The sequence below is a fragment of the Poromitra crassiceps genome (assembly GCF_964638095.1).
Source record: "Poromitra crassiceps genome assembly, chromosome: 6".
NCBI classification, from domain to species: domain Eukaryota; kingdom Metazoa; phylum Chordata; class Actinopteri; order Beryciformes; family Melamphaidae; genus Poromitra; species Poromitra crassiceps.
In genome coordinates this window covers 27247381-27273915 of record NC_139627.1, presented here as the reverse complement: position 1 = coordinate 27273915, position 26535 = coordinate 27247381, and the positions used below count along the sequence as shown (strand labels likewise).

Genomic DNA, 26535 nt, shown 5'->3' with positions numbered 1-26535 from the left:
TCTGTTTGATACATGTGTTCTGTGTTGTGCTAATGTGCTAGCTAGCATGCTAATGTTGGTATAGCTGTCACTGGTTGTGGTGATTGTTTGAGGCTAATTTTTGGCGTATTTTCTGTTGTTGTGGTGGTACAAGGAGTGATTAAGCACATTGCTAGCTAATGCATCTGTTTTGTTTATATGAGTTACTAGTTACAGTAACTATGGTTCTGTGACTAAGCACATTATCTAATGCGTATATTTTGTTTATAAAGTTACTCTGTATCTGCAGTTCCTGATACTTGAATTACATTTACACAATTTACATTTTGTTTGATTAAATTATGAATTAATGTAACTGCACTTTTGATACCTGAAAGTATAGATCCACACATTGTTGTACAACTAAAATGAGATTCAAATGTAAGTTATATGTAGGTTTACTGCAATAATACATTCCTTTTATTGTCACTGTAGTAGGGATGTTAATTTTGAATCAATTTCCATAATCGAAATTCAGGAAAATAAACGATTGATTATCGATAGCGTAATAATAATAATAATGTTTTTTTTTGTTTTTTTTTACTCTAGTCTGTTGCGCGTTCTCAGCCAGGTATAATGGCGTTGCCACTGTGTAGTAAGAATATCAGACACTAGCGCTGTGGCCAGGTAAACAAACATGTTACATGATGTAGGCAATCGGCGTCTTCCAGCTTAGCTGACCGCACAAGAGTCAAATCAACAGGCCTGAGCTCGGCGCGTCCTTACGTCATGAGTGCGCCTGCGGTAAAGTTGACAACCACAGTCACACAGCCTTAAGCTTCTGGCATACTCTTAGCGCACGCGCTGGAGGCGGGGCTCCGAGGAGGGCGCGCGCACTCTGCGCAGGCCAAAACAGAACATACTCAGTGCTCAGCTCGCTACTCCAGGCAGTCTGAATGAAATTGAATGTAACGTTCCCAATTCTATGTATTAAATTCTAAAAAACGACCCTCAACATTTGGGAAGGCTAAAGGCTGAATTATGCTCACCCTGCCGTGAAGGGCGCGGGGGTGGAGCGAGGGCCGGGCGCGTCAAATTACGTAAATTTGTTGGGCGTGGTTATTCGCTAGCTCCAGCGGCCGCTCGCGTTGTGCCTGATTTTTTTTCTAACAGCGCGAGCTTCTCTCCAAACATGGCTGCTTTCGAGCCACTGAACCCTGAACACTGAGCTGTGTTTTCACCACATTTCTTGACCCATGTGGTAGGCTATAAACTTAGATTTGCAACTGTTCGTTTTTAGTCATTTCACCAAGTAAATGTGTTGTGTTGAGAGCATGATTGAGAGAGATTAAAAGCAGCACAGAGTAGGCTATCAGGGCTGAGAAGTAAAAACGGCTTTCAGTAAAAACAAGTTTGGTGAGTCCTTCATGTGCTGATGTGCGGTCGTTTGAGAGTGAAAGCGCACTCAGTACTGCACAGAGTTTCATTGCGACTTTTCACGGGCTGTTCTCACCATTGTACAATACATGCTGATCACTTTCTGAGTATAATGGCATCTGCCCCAGCGCGAGGTCTACACGGTGACTCACGGAGACTCGCGGGCCCCCACCCCCACGGAGCTTTGCTCGAGTATAAGAGCACCTTAAGCCACACAACTAGTTCGTTATAATCGAACGCCATGCTTCAAAGGCAACTTTACGACGCTGAGGACTCAATCACAGCAGATATCCGCTTATAGCCTACCACGGAGATCTCACAGGCACAGGCAGCAAAACCCGACGCGCTCATAGAAAAATCTCCATGGACGCGCCGTGCTGCGCTCAGGCCTCGCCCCCCGACACGCCCCGTGCGATGACGCCATAATCGCCGTGCGCCCTATGCGCTTGGCTGGGCGCGAAGAGTATGCCACAAGCTTTAAGCTTCTGGCATACTCTTCGCGCACGCGCTGGAGGCGGGGCTCCGAGGAGGGGGCGCGCACTCTGCGCGGGCCAAAACAGAACATACTCAGTGCTCAGCTCGCTCCTCCAGGCAGTCTGAATGAAATTGAATGTAACGTTCCAAATTCTATGTATTAAATTCTAAAAAACGACCCTCAACATTTGGGAAGGCTAAGCCACACAACTAGTTTGTTATAATCGAACGCCATGCTTCAAAGGCAACTTTACGACGCTGAGGACTCAATCACAGCAGATATCCGCTGATAGCCTACCACGGAGATCTCACAGGCACAGGCAGCAAAACCCGACGCGCTGATAGAAAAATCTCCATGGATGCGCCGCGCTGTGCTCAGGCCTCGCCCCCCGACACGCCCCGTGCGATGACGTCATAATCGCCGTGTGCCCTATGCGCTTGGCTGGGCGCGAAGAGTATGCCACAAGCTTTAAGCTTCTCGCATACACTTTGCGCCCAGCCAAGCGCATAGGGCGCGCAGCGATTATGACGTCATCGCACGGGGCATGTCGGGGGGCGAGGCCTGAGCGCAGCGCGGCGCGACCATGAAGATTTTTCTATCAGCGCGTCGGGTTTTGCTGCCTGTGCCTGTGAGATCTACTCCGTGGTAGGCTATCAGCGGATATCTGCTGTGATTGAGTCCTCACCGTCGTACAGTCGCCTTCAAAGCATGATGTTCGATTATAACGAACTAGTTGTGTGGCTAAGCCTTCCCAAATGTTGAGGGTCGTTTTTTAGAATTTAATATATAGAATTGGGAACGCTACATTCAATTTCATTCAGACTGCCTGGCACTGATCGCCGCCATTTCTGGAGCACTCACTATGTTCTGTTTTGGCCTGCGCAGAGTGCGAGCGCCCTTCGTGGAGCCCCGCCTCCAGCGCGTGCGCGAAGAGTATGCCAGAAGCTTTACACTAGCTAGCTAGGCTACTGTACTCACATTTTGAAAGTAGAACTCAGGCAGCTCACCGGCCGCGGCTTCCAGGCGTATAAACTCGTGACAAAAACCTCATCTGTCCTGATGGTCGAGTTCCATCCAGCTGCTCTCAGAGTCCGACGCGTGGATATTATTATTTGCCGAGATGTGTGTGAATTGATTCAGGTGGGCGTTAGCAGCTAAAGGCTAGCTGAGTCCATGCTGACTGCTGCTACTTCATAACATTATAAACAAATAAAATGACTTGAATTCACTTAAACACGTGTACTAGGGATGCACCGATTGCGATTTTGTTGGCCGATTTCCGATTTTTTAATAGTCTGACTTGCCGATACCGATTTTTGCCGATTCCGATTTTCTTCCTAAGAACAATAATTGATGGGTTATTTTTTTACGTTATTTTTTTTTTTTTTTTACTTTGCTTTAATAGAAAATTTACATTCATGTCACATTTCTTATCATTTGCATGAGGTAGGACGATCTCACTCAGAAACATCTCAAAATAAAAGTGTTCCAGGTTACTGGACAGAGCTGTTCTTTTTTGTGTAAATACAATGAATATAAAACAATTAATTCCAGTATATCCCACAGCTATCATGCATTTACTTTTCCAAAAGAAAAAACGTGCAACAGAACAGGGGCTTCAGATGGAAAGTAGCCTATGGCTAAATCTGTTACAAAGCATATCTTCCCCTATGGGGTTTAATGTTTTTTTTGTATATGTCCCTGCCAAATAAACAAATAAAATAAAATAAATAAACGTCAAAATGTTATCCATGGACAAGGAGTTTATAGCCTATAGGTCTGGAGCCCAGAGACCTTCGAAGCCATGCCCACTCTACAGTTGTGGATTTGGCTGTTATTGAGTAGCCTAGATGAGGAAATGAGTTTGAGTTGACTCAGTTTGAATATCGTAGTTTACACACAGTCCGTTTTTTTTAATCCGCCATTCGAAAAAAAATCATCTCGCACAGTAAACCTTGCACACTGGTCCGATGCGTTTTATTATTATGTTCGTCGTTCTATTCGCAATACGAAACAAAAGTCCTCTCCTGTATCCACGTTACAACGTGACTGGCAGATAGCAGCAGCAGCAGCAGGCAGCGGTGATGTGGAGTGCAGCTGGTCGCGGAAGAGGGGTGAGGTGAAGCGAGCCGCTCAGACTGCAGTGGACTCCAAACAACCTACCCAGCCCCTCCAGTCCGCGGCTCCACACTGACGAAGACATGCTGTTGCATGTGTGTAGTGGCAGCTTTTGTTTTGACTGCAACTCATCCGTCTCGGTCTCGCTGCTTTTGGGTGCGCGCACGTCACTTGAAAATCGGCTCACAGAATCGGCATTTTAGAGTGACCGGCACAGATCACCGATCGAGGCCGATCACGTGGAAATCGGCCATTTCCGGTCACGTGCCGATCGATCGGTGCATCCCTAACGTGTACCGCTACTCACACTTTGTTGAAAATTAGGAGAGAAGTGTGCGAAATGTCATAGTTATAACAGCCTCGCTGAGGTCCACAGACCACTGGGTGCGTTTGTTTGTGTCCGCGGCGCATGCCGTTGTGAATTCCCCATGTTTAAAACAGTTTTGTTTTAAACTAAAGGCTATATGAAGCTCCACCTCACATTAGTCGGCTGTGCAATGGAGTGGGGCGAGGAGGAACAAATTCCACCCAAACCTAGTCCGCAAAAAACAAAAATCGATAAAAATACCACATGATCGAATTCATTCCTCAACTATCAATTATCGATTATTGATGAACATCCCTACACTGTAGCTTGTAGATTGAATTACTATTGGTTTACTGGGATATTACACAAATTTTATAAATATTGTAGCCTGTACCAATTGATTTGATTACAGAATAGTAATTGAGAGAAATGGTGTGACCTTGTCAGATTTTTGTAGACGGGGACTTCCAGGATGAATCCCAGGATCCAGGGGAATACAGCGAGACTACAGATCTCCCAGTCGACTGGGATGGCGAGCCACCACTGAGCATCTAGAAGAGCAATCCACACATTCACTGCAGTAGCATCAAGGACTACCCTGCTGTACGACTGGAGCGGTCGTTACACACACAGTCCAGCGGATGAACTTCATCGGGACGCGTACAGACACCCATCGACTTTTGGCCCCAAACAATTTTTTATTTTATTTTTTGGACTGAAGGGACAACATATTTTATTTGTGGGCGCACTTTATTCTTTTTGGGGAATTATAAATTGTCAACTGTGAAAAGCTGAAGTACTGAATTCATGTTTACAAACAAAAGGCTTTAAATTCATCTAACTCTTACTAAGATAATCTTGCTAAAAGCCAAAACTCTGTGTTGTCTAATTTCATTGCTGTCATACATTTTTAAGGGCTCTGGTCATTCTGAAAATCTAGTACTTGTCCATGCTCATTTATATTAATATTCTATTATTATTATTATTATTATTCAGAATTACAGTACATATGCTACAGTCATCAAAGAGCATTAATTTACCGATTATCAACTCACTTTGTATCATTATAATGCTTGTTGATATAAGCAGATGGGCAATGTTTACCTTTGCTACATGTTTTCCAGACTGAGAGCTCCCAGTTCATCCTCTGGCAAAACGTTCAGCTGTGACGCTTTTCACATCACAACGCATCATAACGGAATTGCGGAAGCTCTGCTCCGAGGGCTGTTATTGTTAAAGAGCATTAATAGATGGTTATTTACGGTTAAGTAATGCTTATTCAGCACTCTTGTGCTTTTATGAAATGTTCCTTAAGTCATACATGTTTTCAGCTTTACAAGTGTCACAAAGAACATTAATAAATGGTTTATTACAGTTAAGTAATGCTTAATCAGCACTCTTACGCTTGTTGTTATTCAAGGGATGTTTTCAACTTTACAATAAGGGTCACACAGAGCATTAATAAATGGTTAATTACGGATAAGTAATGTTTTTCAGCACTTTAATAAGTTTATGAACTGTTAGTTAAGGCATATATGTTTTCAACTTTAAAATAAGGGTCACAAAGAACATTAATAAATGCTTAATTACGGATAAGTAATGTTTTTTCAGCACTTTAATCTGTTAATGAAGTGTTAGTTAAGGCAGACATGTTTTCAACTTTACAATAAGGGTCACAAAGAGCATTAGTAAATGGTTAATTACAGATAAGTAATGTTTTTTCAGCACTTTAATGTGTTAATGAAGTGTTAGTTAAGGCATACATGTTTTCAACTTTACAATAAGGGTCACAAAGAGCATTAATAAATGGTTAATTACAGATAAGTAATGTTTATTCAGCACATTAATGCATTAATGAAGTGTTAGTTAAGGCATACATGTTTTCAACTTTACAATAAGGGTCACAAAGAGCATTAATAAATGGTTAATTACAGATAAGTAATGTTTATTCAGCACATTAATGCATTAATGAAGTGTTAGTTAAGGCATACATGTTTTCAACTTTACAATAAGGGTCACAAAGAGCATTAATACATGGTTTATTACAGGTAAGTAATGCTTATTAGGCACACTCAAGCTTTTATTAAGTGTTACTTAAGGGATATATGTTTGCAACTTTACAATAAGGGTCGCAAACAGCATTAATATATGGTTAATTACAGTTAAGTAATGCTTATAGAACATGCATATAAATTAGGGCCACATGAAGAAACGGAACCAGCAAACCTCAAATTAACGTTAATTAAGGGTTAATGGATGCTTATTAAGCACTACTAGTCATGTTAATTACGGTGTGTTAATTAATGCTTATTAAGCATTAACCAACCCTTACTTAATGCACATTAATTAAGGGTTAATTAAGGCTTACTAAGCTTTACTAACCCTGTTAATTCATGTTAATTCATGCTTATTAAGCATTAACTAAGCATTAATTAACCCTTAATTAATGTACCCTTATTGTAAAGTGTTACCGGAAATTCTAATGAATAGTTATGGTTTTCTTTGACTAAGATGAGATGAAAATACTTAGACACTTAGTCGACGAAAACTTGACTAAATAAAATCAGGATGAGGTTGACTAAATATGATAAGAGTTTGAGAGAAAGTAGATTATAGCTCACTCAGATAAACATGTGAATGTTGTGTGATAAGGTTAAGTACTGACATTATAAGCTGCAGCAGTGATCCTTCTTTATCATTACCAGTAGTTTGAACACTGATAGAAATAAGCTGATGAAGGAGGCTAGTCAGTCCCTGACTCTAGCTCAACTCACTGGTACAAATCTCACCTGTCTCACTCTTTATGCTCTGTGTTATTGTCAGTGTGAATACAGAGTGTAGAAATCAGAAACTCAACTCCCAACAGCTCATCGCTCAGTCGGCTGAGCGGCTGTGTCACTGTCTTTGTCTGACAGGTAGACTGTTGGTTCGATTCCTGATGGAGGAGACATATTACAGCACTGCCCTCTATTTAACATCACCAGCGTAGCACCTCCTACCATCGACCTATATAAGATGGATGCCACTTCACCTCCCGTTTAGTGAAGCCCCTGACGCGTGATTTCTAACCCCACATAGGATAAGCAATAACCACGCCCTGTGGCGCCGGGATTGGCCAGGAGCATTGAAGCTTGGGACTAAAGCACCTGGGGTTTTTCATCTTTTAAAATAAAGATGTTTAAAAAACTATTGCTTGTTACATTTTCAGTGCTGTACCTTTTCTCTGGGTAAGAATTGAGCTTGAAATTAACGATATGATACATTATATGAGCTATGAACGTGAACACAACACCGTTTATATTATTGCATGTTTTTGTAATTGTGTAGATTGTGTAGATTACAATTATTATGCTTATTATTATTATTACTATGCTAAGGAAGGTAGGTGACCATAATTCATTTCAATGTCCGCTCTCAATATCGCTGTCTGTTCTCAAGAGCTATTCAGTTGGTTCATGAAATCGCTGGGCTGCGTGCCCTCCAGTGTTGCTCCTGGCCAATCCCGGCGCCACAGGGCGTGGTTATTGCTTATCCTATGTGGGGTTAGAAATCACGCGCCCCTGACGGCTGAATCCAGTATTAGGTCACAAGGCCCGCCTCCCCATGTTAGTGGATGGGAAAATCACAACCAAAATAATCACAGTATACGTCAGATAATTTTTTTCCAAAGGTGGTTTGTATCATTTTAGATAGTCATTATCATGCTAATGCCTGTGCAAGTGGTCATTTTTCTGATCAGTTTGTTTTTAAGTAGTTATTTGACATATAAAAAGGGATAAAAATGGATGATTGACAGCTGTGGCAGCCAGTCTCAAGCCGTCATTGGCTGGACAGGCTCTGCACATCATAGATCTATCGTCATAGACAACACACACGGCTTCATGTTATCTAACGCTCCCGGGAAGTCGGGTGGCTCATGTTGGCTGTGCTGGCTACCAGACATCAATGGACCCCAATAAAAAGAACATTGTTTTGAGGAATGAAAACAAATGTTTTGTGCGCGAGGAATTAACGTTGGTTGGGGACTGAAGTAAGTTCAGAAAATATGTGTTTTATGAGTTACTCCAGCTACGTTATAAGTAGGCTACACAATGGTTTTAATGCAGGCTAGCATTAGCTGCTTGCGCTAGTCGGCTGTTTTTCATATTACTATAACTTAACACGTTGAGTGCCATAGCCGAGATATCTCGTCTTACATAATCCAACGGTTAAGTGCCATAGACGAGCTATCTCGTCTTACATAAACATTTTTTTTTTTTGACGGTGGGACATCAATCAACCCCTTTTACGTCTTCTCTATCACTATTGGAGGAAGAGAATGTGTATAATCTATTTTACCGACCACTAAGTGGCGACAGTTCTCTCCCAAGACAGAGAAAGCCACAGCCAGCCACAGCCAGAGCAGCCAGCCAGCGCGCTGGAGAAAGCCACAGTGTAATTTTCAAGGAAGCAGCTCGGCGAAAACTCCCTCGATCCCACACACACACACACACACACACACACACACACACACACACGCGCGCGCGCGCGCGCACACACACACACTCGACCATGCTGTACTCAACGGCTAATATCTACATAACTACTAACTCTGCAAACTAACTCTTTTAGACAGAGAAAGCACACATTCTATTAGTTATTTTTAGATGATTGGTGTTCACGAAGTCTTAACAGAAAAGAATCCTCGGCTGTTGTAAAATGAGCCAGAATCCTCAAAAAAAACCCTGGCACAACTTACCTACAGGATTGAAAAAATGGCTGGCACTCAATGTGTTAACAACCGATAACGATAGCTGGAATAACACAATAATAGACACATATTTTCAGAACTGACAAGGTTGTCCAACTGACAGGAAATGTGTTTTATAACGTTAACTCCCGTCCCGGGTATAAGATGAGATGAGGGCGGCCTAGTAGTACACAACCACCATTAGCTCATCGCTAACGGGTTAGCATGACATACAAACAGACGTTTTATTTTTTGTAGGCTATTAAAGCAACAAACGTTTTTATATGCATATCTGGGGGAAATGCTTTTGACTGTGGGGATGTTCGTTCTTCACAAGCTCCTCTCTTAGTAACGATATACCAGGCAATAGACCAGGCAGCCTGGCTCACGCACGCTAACGTTAGGTTGGGCTGCCCACACTGTACCGGGGGGGTACAACAACGTAGCCTAGGGTGACCAGACGTCCCCGATTTTCGGGGACAGTCCCCGATTTCGGTGCTCTGTCCCCGGCTGGAGCTGTCCCCGAAAATGTCCCCGATTTTGGCCACAAAGTCAAATAATAATACTGCAAGAAACTTCGATAACAGAGCATTTACGGCACCACAAAAGCCTGTCATTGTGCACGTTGTGCAAAGTGCTGCCTGTGTGTGACAGAGTAGATCACAGAGAGAGTAGATGTCCTCCCTCTGCCCGTGCCGTGGTTTTCCCAGGACCCAGCCGCACGCAACTGAAGCCCCAGAGGTGGCGAACGAGAGGCGGAGTCTGCTTGCTGCTTTTGCTACCGTCCTTGTTTACCGGACCCCATTCAGCGGGTTATCCATCCCAGTTGTTTTGAATAGTTAAAAGTACAGTAAAACTATCTGGTAAGTAAGTGCAGTAACTAACTCAAAACATTTTTGCAGAGAAGTCAGTAACGTTTTTATGTACACCAAACTCCATTGAAAAAAATTACAATTTTTAACATGATTGGCGATGGATCATTGTTATCTAGTCATTAGCCTACTGTTCCCTAAATTGGCCTTCAGCCATCAAAACTTTGATAACCCCTGGTTTAAATTAAACACAATAGGTCATATTTATCTCTAGATTACAATTTTAATCATTAAAATTGCCTTTTAGTATTAACATGATTTTTTAAATTATTTTGTCAGCATTTAATATTAAATTTGCAGTTAATATGGTCATGTGGCCATTGAATACTTGAAACTGGTGAGCGACACCCTAAACTCAAGGAAAGTGTTTACTGAGGTAATAAATCACTACTGTAATGTTTTTGTTTTGTGTAAATAAATTATCCACCAGTTGGTGAGGTCAAAGAGAGAAGTTGTCCCTCTCTTCCTGCCACTCTACACAATACACCAGTAGCCTATTTCCCATGAATTACCTAGGCTGTCTAATTTGTGGTAAATTGTGCCAGATAACTACCGTAGTAACCATTGTAAACTGCTTCTTTTTCAATTGTTTCAAAATCACAAAGTTCTTCATAGATCTAGCCTTACTTTTGCTCTCAAAGTGCACCAGATTTATGCATTTTACTGTAAAATGTACGCAATTTTCTAAAAGCCGGGGGGGCACAGTCCCCCCTGGGCCCCCCTAGCGGACCAGAAAATGTCCCCGATTTTCATTTGAGAAATCTGGTCACCTTAACGTAGCCTCACGGTTAGATATGTTAAACCAACATTTGCGCCAAAAGAAATGTAATCATAAAGTTAATCAAAATGCCACGGAAACATTAGGCTAGCTTAGTCAACACAGCAATCCCCCCAGTGAGGCTGAGGGTGAGTGAGGCCTGCCTCCACTTCCGGCCCGGGCTGAGAGCGCTGAGAGCACTCAGCAGCAGTCAGCAGCCCGGAGGTCTAAAATCTCCGACAACCAAAATCAGATTTTCGTACAGGCGTCATTTTGATAAACTGATCTCATAGTGGGACTCCTCCTGGTTACTTTTGGCGAGACAAAAAATATTACAACTTAAAGTGTTATATTTACAGAGCTAGACTGTATATAAATACCCAACGCACTGTGCGCATTCTAGAAACAGCAGCTCTACATAAGAAAGTTCAGAGGGGCATGGAGCTCTCAGAGGTTCTCAATCAAGGGCGCTACTGCGCAGACTCTGGTTCAGTGATCTGGCCGGATTTTGGCTTCAAAAGAACATACAGGGAGGAGATAGGGACACTCCCTCCATTCATATTATATCTCAATGCCTCCTACAGGCAGATACTGTACACAGAGCGACACAGCGCCTCCTACAGATCCACAGAAATGGACACTGACTGTGGACAGACTGCAAAGAGATCCAGACATGTCATATACTGAGTCTAGAGCAGTTTTTCAAAAAGTTATTTTTATGCCTAGGTCAGGGGGGAGAACAGCCCCCCCCCTTAGCGCCAGGTAGTGGCAGCGGAACAGGAATCAAACCCACAACCTCTGGCCCCGGTGTCTCTGTGTGTATTATTCCGTCACACCACCAGCTGCCCTTCACACTCACACCTCTTCTCCAGGCACTCTTGTCTCTTCCCTCTGCCTGTCACCATTCAAAACTGACTGAGGCTCGAACCCACGACCGCAAAAGTAGGTGAGGTCTCAATATTGCCAGACAGCTAGCCTAGTCTCTGTGCCACCAAGTCAGACTCATTGAATGAGGTTTTCTCAAGGCTTTAAATGATTCTTTCCTTTGGCTGTCGACATTCAAAACTGACTGAGGATCGAACCCACAACCTCAAAAGTCACTGAGGCTCAAACCCACAAGCTCCAAACCGCTAGACAGCAACCCAACTCTCTGAGCTAGTGGGTGATAGTGATTTAGACTAGAAGATTAAAGTATAGTCTTTATGCATCTTAAAATATGTTTTGAAGGGACCTTTTAAGTTGAATAGTATTTGAATTATATTAATATGACGTGAGTTTCTATTCGCCTTGCACAGAAAACCTTTTACTTTTATACTTGAGTACATTTCAGAGCCTGTACTTTTTTCCTTTTACTTGAGTAATTAAGTTGAATCAGTACTTCTGCTTTACCAGTCTTTTTTTTACACAAATAACTGTACTTCTACTTAATCAGAGCAACAATGTGATTAAATTTGGAATGACAAGAAAAAATTACACGTCTGTGCAATAGGGTAAGTAGTAGTGATGCGCGGGTCAGGTTTTTTTAAGGCCCGCCCCAACCCAACCCGTCATTGGAGCCAGCCCGCCCCGCCCGCCCCGTTAAAATATCTGAAAATTCCGAACCCAGCCCAACCCAGCAGCCCGCAACGGCCAATTTAATGTAATATGTCTCCGGACTAGGAGGAGCACAGCGGAGCTTCCAAGGTGTGCAGTAGCTAATAACTCTGTCTCTCTCCCCCCTCTCTCTCTCTCTCTCTCACACACACACACACACACACACACACACACACACAGACACTCACATGCTGCCTGCGCGACAACAGGCCTGCTCTGGATGAGTTGCGCTGCTGCTTTCATGTCGGTCTTTCTTCAATTAATCCATGGTCTTCAGATAGCGCGACCGACTACGCTTCCCCAAAGTGCGGATGGCGTGACCGCGCAGTGTTTCGAATGGAGGTAGCAGGTAGAGGTAGGCACTAGGCAGTAGTGATGCGCGGGTCACCCAGAACCCGCCGGGTCCCGCGGGCTGGGCCGCCCCGCAGGCGGGCTGGGTTGGCAAATTATGAAAATATCGCGGGTGCGGGCGGGGCAGGCTCAGAACGTGACAAAGCAACATTATTAAATAATTTAGAGCAATGAAACACGCAGAGTAATTAACCTTAAAGACGTTAACTCTCTCTCACATGTAGGTACAGACAATCAGACAGACTCCTGCTGCACTCTATAGCCTACATGGAGTAAAGAAACGCTTCAATGAGGTAGCTAAAACAAACATTTTGGAAGGATTATTCGCTGTAATTATTATTTGAAGTGTCCATATAATGCCACCGCAGATTTTCTGTTGTGGACTCGACTGTGATCTATTTGTCAACTTTACTGCAACGTGAGTAGGCTGTGAACAATTGAGTGCGCATGAGGTAATTAAAAGAAATCAGACAGCGAGTCTGGCCGTATCTGCAAGCCGTGTGCGCACCTGCTGCACTACTACGTTTAGCCTACTACTGCAACATGGCCAATTGAGAGCGCATGAGGTAGGCTAATTAAAATAAATGGGGAAGAATAAGAACTGTTTCTGTAGCCTGCCTAGTAGTAATGTATGTATTACATTACAATGTGTAGCCTCAAGTGGCCATTCGAGGAAGTGCAGTTTTGCAGTTTTTTGGGGGGCATTTTTGCATTGGCCTCAATGCAACCAACAGAGACACGGTTTACACATGAGATACAGTGGATTGAAGCTGGGGGAAATCTTTGAAACGTTTCATCCAAACTCATTTTCCTCCCTCATCATATCTGTAATATCCAATCATCACCTGCAAAGTGTGGCGCTGTGCCACATTCACTGAGATTGCTTGATATTCAGACGGCCTTTCAGAACAATCTGAGGGGAGTCATTATGCTTATTTGTCTTGTCACCACTTAGCATGCTGCCTCTCAGAATACGGTGTGATGATAAACATCTTCAGAGAAACCACAGGAGGGACTGAGGCACCAGGCACGTGCAGAGGAAAGGGGGCTCAAGCACCTGCCCCTTTGCTCTTTGATGTTCAAGTGGCCTTTTTGTCCACGGCTGATATGACTGTCTTTCAGAGGCTGTACCGGGGTCATTTTCAAAGCTAGAGTGAAGGTGCTGAGATCATATGAAACTAGAAGACGCAAGGAATCCATTGCTACCAAGCATGAAGTATGACGTTACTCAATGCTTTCAAGTTGTTGATGACGACAGAAATCGTTGGGATGCTGTCATGATGTCATTGCTGTTGGGTGAAAAACGTGTATCTCTAAAATGTCTATATCAGAAAAACAGCCTTGCTTTCAGCTTGACCACCATGCTACTTTTCTGTTTATCCAATGGCAACCAAATCGCCAGGATAAAATGTTGGCAGTGTACATTTAAAGAATCCATGGAAATATTCATATTTTACATTTCCTGAAACAAAAATGTTAAATATGGACATTTCGGTCCTCCAGCACAGACACGGCTTTTCCTGGCTCGCCACATACGTACATGTATAATGTAAATGATTCACATTACATTACATTACATTACATTACATTACATTACGTCATTTGGCAGATGCTTTTATCCAAAGCGACTTACAGTACAATAACACATTTTTGTCAGCAATAGAGCGATCAACTATGCAACACAGTCTATGACAACTACAACATCTGAAGGAATAGTGGTAAAGTTAAGTAATTTTTTTTTTTTTTTAGAGAGAGAAAGACAGAGTGGAAAGAAGGATTTGGAGGACAAGGACAGAGGAGAGGGATGAGGCCCTAGCAGTGTGAAGGGCCTATGTGACTGCAAGAAGAGCTGTCTCAGTAGAGTGAGAGGCCTTGAAACCGGACTGCAGAGGGTCCAGGAGGTCATTCTGGGAGAGATAGAGAGTATCACGTACCCATAGGGTTAAAACTTGAAAACTGTGTGTGTGTGTGTGTGTGTGTGTGTGTGTGTGTGTGTGTGTGTGTGTGTGTGTGTGTGTGTGCGTGTGTGTGTGTGTGTGCATGTGTGCGTGTCTGTGTAGTGTGTATGTGGTATGTGTGTGTAGTGTACGTGTGTAGTGTACATGAGTGCATGCGTGTGTGTGTGTGTGTGTGTGTGTGTGTGTGTGTGTGTGTGCGCACACGTGTGCGTGCGTGATTACATTCAATTATTTACTGTCTCTTGGAAATGGCTTCTGAGAAAACGAAGGGTGGCCAATCCCACATCCCTAAGGACAGAGCATCTGAGGCAGCTCTCAGTACCTCAGGCCCATCACTTGTCCACTGACACAACACACACATGCACACGCGCGTGCGCACGCACGCACACACACTCATAAAACACACTCTCCCCACCTGACATTCAAATGAAAGCCGGCCTGCTGAAACAAGGCAATCATCTCCCCTTGGAGGATGGTGAGGGAAGAGTGCTCTTCAGCAAAACCACAACCGTCACTTGTCAGAACACAATGAGAGGGGAATAATAATCATGATAGTCATAGAAGATGGGTTCTGATGGGAGGTCAGGTCCGTCCCTCAGTGCCATGCAGAATAATAGCCTTCATTTGAATGGAGTGTGTGTGTGTGTGTGTGTGTGTGTGTGTGTGTGTGTGTGTGTGTGTGTGTGTGTGTGTGTGTGTGTGTGTGTGTGTGTGTGTGTGTGTGTGTGTGTGTGTGTAGGTGTGTGTGTGCGTGCGTTTAACAGAGGATGTGCTGTCTTGTGCGATGCGCCCACTTCAGTGTTCTGCCAGCCAGCCACTTTCCCAGCTAGGGAGCCTTGTGAAATCAAGGCAGCAGATGGACTGTGTAAACCCTCAGGATGTGGTGGGACTAATCCCTCAGCTGGGGGAAAGGAAACAGCCCAAATTAGGACGTACTTCACTGTTTCTATATCTTCTACATCTACAGCATGCCAATCACAGGCTTACAGAGGTAATCAAAGGACAAGTATACTTAGAAAGAATCAAACAGCCGAGCTGATTTTTATATTCTTATCACTTGAGCCCAAACCACTGAGGTGGCAGTGCTGTGAATGTATATCTATTACGTTTCAAACAGCGGTATAAGCACGGTCAGTTGGCTTTCCAAGCCCTCCTTTTTATGGAGAGGAGCAGTAATGATAATGCAGGGGGATAAAGGCACGGATGTACATGAGCATTCATGCAGAAATTTTCTTATTAGAACTGTCGACTTTATAGAACGCTGTTCCTGCCCTTTGGATTTGGTTTGGGCCCCACATGTCATGATGCATTCAAAGACAGGAGCTTATTGCTTTTACTCATCTGGAGGGAGAGAGAGAGAGAGAGAGAGAGAGAGAGAAGAGAGAGAGAGAGAGGAGAGAGAGAGAGAGAGAGAGAGAGAGAGAGAGAGAGAGAGAGAGAGAGAGAGAGAGAGAGAGAGAGAGAGAGAGAGAGAGAGAGAGAGAGAGAGAGAGAGAGAGAGAGAGAGATTTGAATTTTAAAGGGGCCCTATTATGCATTTCTTAATTTTGTATCATATATATGTTGTTACAATCTTGGATGGTCATATTAAACATGGGCTAAGCTTCAAATAAATATGTGAAAGTGTTTTAATGTTACCCCCCATGAACCCCCCTCCCGCCCATGAACTCTCGTAGATGAGATGCCATGGATTTATGCTTTTTTGTGCGAGAACCATAGTTTTGGTGACGTCAGGTAGGACTTGTTACCCTGGCAACAGCGTGCACGCCCTTGCCCCCACCCTTCCCTGTGTTGACATTTCTCCAGTACACTGCCGACCGACACGACAGTAGCGCTGCTAATTTCCACTCGTCGAAGTGAGCCAGGATGTAGGACTGAAGTGGTAAGTTCTGAAAATATGTGTCTCATTCCAGCATCGGTTGTACCTAGCAGCTAGGAAGTGCTAACGTTACTTACCGCCGGCTGGGTAACGTTAGCACTTGTTATTAGCCTAGCAGCACAGCTGTCTTTCATAGACATGAACAACCGATGAATGACGAAGGCACACATTTTCAGAACTTGTAACGTTAGTCCAACTTGCTGACTTCTCCAAGTCCTCATTTTGGTTTGGTCCGTGTAGCCTTTGCTAGGAGAGGCACACTATAGTCACAAGCATTTGGGAAGTTAGCTAACTAGCTACATTAGCTGTTGTGTTGTGGCTTGAGTGTGAAGGGCGGGGAGCTGTAAAACAATTATATAAACGAGCAAGGGATTGTCAAAACGAATCTGACCATCGATAACAAACGTGACTTGGGCGTAACAAGCAAGGCTATCAATTGATATATCAACATCCCCCTAGCTATCTATCCCCTAGCTCCGCTCGGCCCGGGCTGTGCCGGGACATTTCCTTCGGCGGCTGGCCGAGCAGGGCATCACGTTCCGCGGCCAAACACAAAAATTCCTCGCGCTGCTCTCCTGGAGTATTTTCCAGAGGGTGGGGGTTCAAGCACAGGACCTAAAACAGAGCGTTTCATACAGAGGCTGAACTGAAGGGGGCAGTGAGAGCCAGTACAAGATAAACTGAGTTTTTTCAACTATGAATGATGCAATAAGTTACTCTACTGGAGGCCAACAATAAAATATTAATACATTATATTAGCAAAATATGGGCCCTTTAACAACACTTTAATTAAGAGCTCAGCTCAGCTCCCAATACTAGCACATCTTCATCAACAGAGCACAGCACTCCTCTGTACCCCCAGACATTGCTTTATAATAATTAAAATCTATTTTCAATCTGGCCTTTACCATCTTAATAAACAGACATACAGCATCATGGTCCATTGATTGTTCTACCTTGTTCCTCCTACTGAGATACACCAGCGCTTTTGCTCTACCTAAAACAAAGTTATAGAGCTGACATTTGCTTCTCTTTCTTTGGGTGTATTTGTAACCCAATATAAACATCTGTTTAGAAAAAACCTCTTCAAAAGACCTGAAGATTCTTTCTAGCAGGAGGAACAGCGACACCAGCCTAGAACAATCCATGAAACAGTGGAAGATTGTTTCCCTCTGTGCACAATAACGACAATTAAGGACAATTGTCTGGCACCCACTGCACCCAACAGGAAGTGGAAACTGAGTTGCACTTTCTAACCTCCTGCAATCTGTACCAGGACATCAGAGACACGTACTTCCCACAGATAACAAACACTCATAAGGACTTTGAGACCACGAGTGATACCAAAAAACTTCCATATCTGCTGGCCGAATTACAACAGTGCGCTAACACAGCAGCAAGGTTTGTAAGCTGTTGTGACAGGAAAAGGATAAATGGGACACAACCACTCTAAAGCTTAGGGTCCGCCCTCTGCACATCTTGTACATAGACACATACTGTACAGATATCTTCAACTCCTTTTATCCTATTTTTAAACTTTTAAACTTTGTCACCTAGCCTATGTACATATTTGTTTGCAAGACCGAAATGTTTACATATCTCTGTATTATAACAGGCTAACATTATAGTTTATATTATTGTTATTATCGTTACTATTATAGTTTTGTGCTAACCTTTCGGTTATAATTGTGTTACTTTGTGTGTCACACACACACACACACACACACACACACACACACACACACACGGCTGTGTACTGTATAACTCATGCATCAAAGCCAGTGGACATGGTCAGAAGAGAGGTTCAAATGTGTACAGACATTTTAGAATGGTATCACCGGCCCTAACCCACATGGACATTGGTTATAAGATGTGTACAGACATATTAGAATGGTATCCCCGGCCCTAACCCACATGGACATTGGTTATAAGATGTGTACAGACATATTAGAATGGTATCCCCGGCCCTAACCCACATGGACATTGGTTATAAGATGTGTATAGACATTTTAGAATGGTATCACCGGCCCTAACCCACATGGACATTGGTTATAAGATGTGTATAGACATTTTAGAATGGTATCCCCGGCCCTAACCCACATGGACATTGGTTATAAGATGTGTACAGACATTTTAGAATGGTATCACCGGCCCTAACCCACATGGACATTGGTTATAAGATGTGTACAGACATATTAGAATGGTATCCCCGGCCCTAACCCACATGGACATTGGTTATAAGATGTGTATAGACATTTTAGAATGGTATCACCGGCCCTAACCCACATGGATATTGGTTATAAGATGTGTACAGACATATTAGAATGGTATCCCCGGCCCTAACCCACATGGACATTGGTTATAAGATGTGTACAGACATATTAGAATGGTATCACCGGCCCTAACCCACATGGACATTGGTTATAAGATGTGTATAGACATTTTAGAATGGTATCACCGGCCCTAACCCACATGGATATTGGTTATAAGATGTGTACAGACATATTAGAATGGTATCCCCGGCCCTAACCCACATGGACATTGGTTATAAGATGTGTACAGACATATTAGAATGGTATCCCCGGCCCTAACCCACATGGACATTGGTTATAAGATGTGTATAGACATTTTAGAATGGTATCCCCGGCCCTAACCCACATGGACATTGGTTATAAGATGTGTATAGACATTTTAGAATGGTATCCCCGGCCCTAACCCACATGGACATTGGTTATAAGATGTGTATAGACATTTTAGAATGGTATCACCAGCCCTAACCCACATGGACATTGGTTATAAGATGTGTATAGACATTTTAGAATGGTATCCCCGGCCCTAACCCACATGGATATTGGTTATAAGATGTGTACAGACATTTTAGAATGGTATCCCCGGCCCTAACCCACATGGATATTGGTTATAAGATGTGTACAGACATATTAGAATGGTATCCCCGGCCCTAACCCACATGGATATTGGTTATAAGATGTGTACAGACATATTAGAATGGTATCCCCGGCCCTAACCCACATGGACATTGGTTATAAGATGTGTACAGACATTTTAGAATGGTATCCCCGGCCCTAACCCACATGGATATTGGTTATAAGATGTGTACAGACATATTAGAATGGTATCCCCGGCCCTAACCCACATGGACATTGGTTATAAGATGTGTACAGACATTTTAGAATGGTATCCCCGGCCCTAACCCACATGGATATTGGTTATAAGATGTGTACAGACATTTTAGAATGGTATCCCCGGCCCTAACCCACATGGATATTGGTTATAAGATGTGTACAGACATTTTAGAATGGTATCCCCGGCCCTAACCCACATGGACATTGGTTATAAGTCCTCGTACCCACATGCACAAAACAAAAGCAACCTTCAGAACGTGGCTGGCTCCAGAACATGCAAACCACATCTGAGGAAATCCAACCTGCAAAGATACTAATCTGTGCCATTTGTAACACCAATGGTAACACCGCCTGTTGGTGGACTTTGAAACCCCTTTTCAGGCATGAATACATACCTGTGGGTGCTGCAGGTTCTTGATGACAAACTAGACAAACTGCTGTGGAGTTATGGCTAATTTTGTGATAGCCTACACCAGTAGATATACTGGTTAATGGCAGACAGTATTTATATCTGATCAGATATATTTGATGCAATATGATTCGGGTTTTCTGAAACATGCAAGAGGATAGAGCAAGGTGAGCTGTATATATAGGCTATGTACTATTTATATACTCTTTGTTCTGGCTCTCCTGTGAAGTTGTCACTTAAGCTTAATTTATACTTATTAGAAAGTGTCGCTCAGCCCATGGTCGCAGACGAAAAAGAAAGTGTTGCTCATGTTGCTGCATTTATGCTTCTCTCCTCAGCTCAACGGTCACGTGACAGTCGAACGCTATAGACAGAGAACTAGTGCAGACAGCCAAGAGAGGGAATGCTGTCAGTGAAAGCACGTCGGAGGCTAGATGTAACGTAGCCCTTGGCTGCAGCCGCATAATATAATAACGACACACAACCACAAAACTCACCTCTCTGGGAAATTGTCACTCACGGTGTTCTTTGTGATTTTCAGGAAGTCATACATCAAGCACATGCTGATAAAAATAGCGGCCGGGGACATGTTCATTCATTTAATTTCAGCGAAAACCAAAACAAGGAAGGCAAGCGTGTGCCGTATAGCCAATCACACTTGCGCAACACTATGTGACGTAGTCAGCGACACTAGAAATTTCACTAGGTAACAGACACCTCTCGCCGACACTTGAAAATGACGACTCAAGCCCTCATTTCTGTCGGCGACGGTTTCAAAAGTGTCGACAGACCAAGCATAAATTGGGCTTTACCCTTACTGTATGCTCCTCTGGTTCTCACCCCTTGATAAACGGTATACAATACTACATTTCTATACAAGCCATAGTAGTTATAGAGCCTTGTAACCTGTCCAAAATCGTCTTCTAGACACTATAATCCACAACATAATTCTGTTGTGGGCTGTATTCTGGGTAGGTTTTTGTTTTGGCTCTGTCCTTGCAAAGATATACTGATGGCCAGGAAGAACAGCAACTACAACAACACTCCCACAGGTGGATTATAAGGTTCCTATGCTAGACGACATAGTGATAGCTGCTTGACACTGGAGAAATTTGCAACATTATTTTTATGCTGAGAGAGTAAGAAGTTGTTTTTCAGACCGTCTGCAGATTGTAGAGTGGCCTTAGGCTGGGAAGTGTTTCCTTTGAGACTGAAGGTCACAGCCCTGAACAAATGGGCTGCAGAGAACATTTGGAAGTCTATTATTATCTGAACGGTGCAGTTACCTGAGTCACCATAATAAAATGTCCGAGAGCTGAGGCTGTTAGAAAAGCCTGAAGATACAAAGGATACTCTAGTCTACAACATGTACCCACGTGCAGTATGCAGAGCATGAGCAGAAACACTTTCAATTCAAATCTAAATTAAATCATTTATAGTCTGGACTTCTATACTGTAACCAAGACTTTCATCCTCTGATAGTTCTGCTACAGCCAAGGGCCAAAACAAAACCCGTCTGTGAGGCCTGGTCTCAGATCAGCTGGTAACTGGGCTGGGGTTCTGTGTGATAGTGAGCATTTAAAACAGGGGTGGGCAACTATTTTTCATGGGGGGCCACATGAGAAACCCAGATTGTTGCCGGGGGCCGAACAAATATTGTCATGCCGTAACCCATGGATGGGCAACTTTGATGATAGAGAGGGCCACAAAAAAAATTCCTCGCTACCAGATTTTGCTGAGGGCTGAACGGCGCCAGCGTGAAAAATTTGGGGCATTTGAAGCCAGGTTTAGAGGAATACCTAATTTTAAATTAACAATTGTGATGTCATTATTCAGTCTTAACCACCAATATTTGATCCTTTTCCTCACTCACTCCTATGTCACCACCTGCTCTCCCTTCAGGGCTTGAAATTAACTTTTTTCACCACCTGCCAATATGGCTGCTAGATTTTAAAGTTACCAGCCAATTAGAATTTCCACTAGCCGAAATGTTTTTCTTGAAATAAACCAGAATATGAGTGGGTTAATTTAAGCATAAGTATCAGTAAGTGGCCCGGGATTCTCAAAGCCTGTGTTGAGGGTCACACAAGAACAAAAATGCACTCTTGAAGCTAAATAAATCCAAAACCAACAAGTTAATTATTAAAATTTCTACTTCAATGTAGAACAGTCATTTGTTACTCATGAGATTACTTTTAGCCTTTTAGTCATAAATATTATTGAAAGATATTCCATATTCCAGACTGAAATGCTATAACAGAAGAGTATTGCCCAGAATGACATGAACATTTGGACACTTATTCAGCGGGTATATTGCATGTTGCTTTCAAGTGTACTTTTTTTTTTTTGCAATTCCATCGCGGGCCACACAGGGGGCGCCCGCCCGGGCCGTATGTTGCCCATGTACGATTTAAAAGCTTTCTTTCTTTTCTGTTTCAAATTAAAGGGACAAACCATTATACGTGCGAGTGATACAGTCTGTTCCTTTTGTATCTTTTCCAACCATCCTCTTGTGTTAGAAAGACATCTTCATCAATAGTTGCTTGTACAATTCATAACATACACATGGCTTTCCCGACAATGTCCCGACAACACCAAGGCACTCGCCATGTGCCAACCTTTGCCAACGCTAAACTGTTCCCCAACTTGTTCTTTTCCCCAAAATCATTATCACTTACATTTCAATGTAGCCTACTGTAAATTGATTTATTGGCCCTGCAAATAGCCTTAGGATTTGTAATCAAATCTCTATCTCTGTTAGCTTCATTATGGCTAAAGAAAAGGTGTAACATATCTAATGACAGAAATCCAAGATCAGGATCATCAAAATTGAATAATTTTATCCTTGGCTCAAGGCCAGACTGTCCACCAAATTTCACTGAAATCAGTTCACACATTTTTTAGATATCCTGCTGACAGACAGACAGACAGACAGACAGACAGACAGACAGACACAGACAGACAGACAGACAGACAGACATACCGACAGACAGACAGACAGACAGACCGACAGACCGACAGACAGACTGACTGACTCACTGACTGACTGACTGACTGACTAATGGGTGAAACACCATGCCTACTCGCCTTTAGAGTTTTATTTCCACTGCTTCCCACATCTCCCACAGTGGCAGCAGGGTTTGTTTCCAAGTTATCACAGAGATGATGAGGATTTGAGATGAACTCAACACTTACCGTCCTCCTTCACCAGCACCTCCTTCTGGCACATGTCCTGCACGTTGACGGTGCAGTTGACAATAAACTCTGGGGTGGAGCAGTCGTTGTGGGTCATCTCCTCACACTGGTAGCACTGGATCTGCAGAGCCAGTCCTGCAACACACACACACACACACACACACACGCACACGCACACACACACGCGCACACACACACACACACACACACACACACACGCACACACACACGCACACGCGCACGCGCGCACGCTTCAGTACTTATTGCACATTATTACCAATTTTTGGTATTGTTAGTTAGTTAGTTAGTTAGTTAGTTTATTTCGATCAGAAAGCAAAGAATATTCACAGAATAGGAAGAAAAAAAAACAGAAGAAAACAAAAGATACATAAGGCTGACCGAAAGGGTTTTAGGGCTGAAGCTAGCTAGCTTATAAAATGCCCTTACCCTTTTTCCTTTGCGTTATATGTAAACATATGCAGTACATATGCATACACATGGATACATACATGCATTGGTTTACACACACAAATAGCACATGCTCCTAATTATTCATACATGCCTATACACACATAGGCTACCTACCACATATAATTACACATACATAGCTAATACCAAACTTACTACAGGAAATACAAGTGACCCATAAGTCCTGATTATGTACCATCACGTCTATACTTCTCCAGAATAATGTTTCTATACTTTTTTTTGAATTGCACAAGATTTTTACTTTCTTTGATCTCGTCAGGTAATTTATTCCACAGTTTCACACCACAGACAGACAGATTGTAAAACTGAATGGATTATAGTGGGCTAGCATTTTTCATTTTCTTTCAGATTATTAATTTATTCAGAAGTGGAAACGGTTTTCATGAAATGTTGGAAATCTCCTTAGGTTGTCAATCAATTAATCAAAAATAACATGTACATGTATATTGAATGTGGACCATCAATATTTTTGCTTAAGGTTCTTGTCTATTGTTACATCGCTAACCCTCTTAATACTGCCAAATCATAGCATAGCAGCCTATTCATTATTTGAACTGTGATACATTAATATGGAAGATTGATCAAGCTACTGTATTATCAAAATTCATCCTGACAGGTAGGCTACCCTTTAAGAGACTTCTTATCAAATATTGACACAATGCTGAACATGCATTGTATTTGTTGCATTATCATTTTGTCACCTTCAACAATTAGCTATGCTACCCTGTTAGAGACCGACCAAGTTAATTAGAATAACCTATATTTATTAGCCAAGTAAAAAATCCTGGAGAAAAAACAACAGAAAATACTGTAGGTCCAGCGTCAGGCTCCAAATCCATAAGATGTCTCCGTTTCACTTCCATGCGATGAATGCTGCGCAAACATAAATGCGAATAGGTGAAATGAATGCAGGTGGTAGGCTACAGGTAGACAGGATAAAAAGGCCACTTTTATCCAACGCTGTACTTTATTGCATTGATCACAATTGTGGCTCTGCTGCCTCTGGCTGATCAGCTGCTTCTATCCAAACTTCACCGGATCATTTCAGACAGGAGGCACTAGGCAGCGCCATGGGAACATTTCGGAGAATCTCACCTGGGCGTGAATTGGGGTTGACAAGGTGTGGCACGCTATACGGGGTCCAAAATTTCAGTTTCTGAGCACAATTAAGGGCAAACATCATAACTTGCATGCAAGAAATCTCATGACATGAGGGGTCAGGGGAGCGTCCAGGACCAAAAGCCTCCCTCTCTAAACTATGCGCGTCCTCTGATCTCTGCATCTGGTCATCATCAGTCGTCAGCGGCTTCTGTCCGAAATACGCTGGGGAAGTTTTGGTGGCAGATGCTAGACGACGTAGTAGGCTACTGTAGCCTACATGTACTTGTAGGGAATTGACGGGTCTGTTTAAATCCAAAGTTGTAGTTGTAGGCTTAATTGGAGAAGAAAAAAAACACGAGTGTAACCTACCTGAGTTGAGGAAGAACGAGAGCAAAGTAGTGACAGTAAACATCCGCATGGTCTGCTTAGTGTCGCGCTGGAAACAAACATGAATGATGTCCAGAGGGGAAGAGCTGCTTGCAGGCTGTGAGGCTGGCATCGTGCTGGAGCCAGCATCTCCTGCGACGCTTCAACTCTCTCCTCCACACACACACACACACACACACACACACACGCACGCACGCACGCACGCACGCACTGAGAGAGAGGGGGGGAGAGAGAGCAAGAGCATACAAGCGTAGCCTGCCTCTCATGTGGAGGGGGGGGGGGGGGGGGGGGGGGGGTAGCCTACGTGGAGGGCGTAGTGTTTGGTCTAATATCAACAGTTTTAATCAATGATTGTGTGTATGTATATGTATATATATATATATGTATGGGTTGGCCTAGTTCATTTGAAGTTAAAGTGTAACTTACCCCCAAAACACTTTTTTTCAGCTTTTAACCAATATATGGCTTTGGGGGTGGTGTGTGAAGAATTCTGGTCAACATTTCCACATTTGAGACCAAACTGTTGCCGTTGTACCATTTGTATCATTTTCAGCCGCATAAGTGCCCTCTATGGGTTGAACACTGCTTTTTTTGTGCCCTAAAATGAATGGGATATTTGGTACATCCTGACGTCACGGTGGGGTTAGCACGTGCATCTCGGTGCATCTCCAAAGCCTATAATGTACAACTAGGCAAGATGGAAAAACACTAAGGAGCCCTAATTTAGTTCACATTGGGGCAATGGACCCCCATATGATGAGATTTGGTCTCTCAGATGCAAATCTGTTTATTTTTTTTATTTTTATGTAGCCTAGATATGATTTTGTCCAGAATTCCATATATATTAGGTTGAGAGATAACAGAGAATCCTGGAATCCTCCCAAGGACCACTGGTGGTCCCCTGGCCCCACATTGAGAACTACTCAACCACTTTGATTGTGCAGAGAGAAGAGAGAGAGGATTCTTCTGTGCCCCTTTTCGCTGGGGACACACCGGTACATGGAGCTGCTGCTGCACTGACGCTCTGCCCGCCTGTCTGTGACAAGCGGCTTGTCCAGTCGTATGCAGCGGTTTGCGCAAACAGATGCGGGATTCCCACAATCCTGTATCCAATTTCAGATACTGATTGTGCAGAAAAATGTCACACCAGCGATTTTTGTTTGTGTTTGTTTGTTGTTGTTTTGTGAGGGCGAGCGTCCTAGCCGAACTGGGAGGAGGCAGGAGGCTGTTTCGCCTCTATGAGCAGCCGCCAGCCGGGGCCTGAGAGGAGGAGGGAGGGGGGAGGGGGAGAATGTTCCAATACCCCGCTGCAGCTCTGCTCTGCGCGCTCGAGGAAAAATCTAAGATGCACTACAACATTTGACAAGAATCACGAAA

The 26535-nt window shown here is 43.2% G+C and overlaps 1 protein-coding gene across 1 annotated transcript in view; it reads right to left on the bottom strand.

The window, feature by feature from the left end:
• LOC310778401 (ly6/PLAUR domain-containing protein 1-like) overlaps positions 1 to 25242 on the bottom strand; it is a 48326-nt gene extending 23084 nt beyond the window's left edge. The window contains exons 1-2 of the mRNA XM_083638823.1: positions 25141 to 25242; positions 23182 to 23316 (exon numbers count right to left, since the gene is read on the bottom strand). Of these exons, the coding sequence (XP_083494949.1) occupies positions 23182 to 23316; positions 25141 to 25189 (184 nt within the window). The 5' untranslated portion in view covers positions 25190 to 25242. The remainder of the gene's footprint in view (positions 1 to 23181; positions 23317 to 25140) is intronic.
• Between the last annotated feature and the right edge of the window lie 1293 nt (positions 25243 to 26535).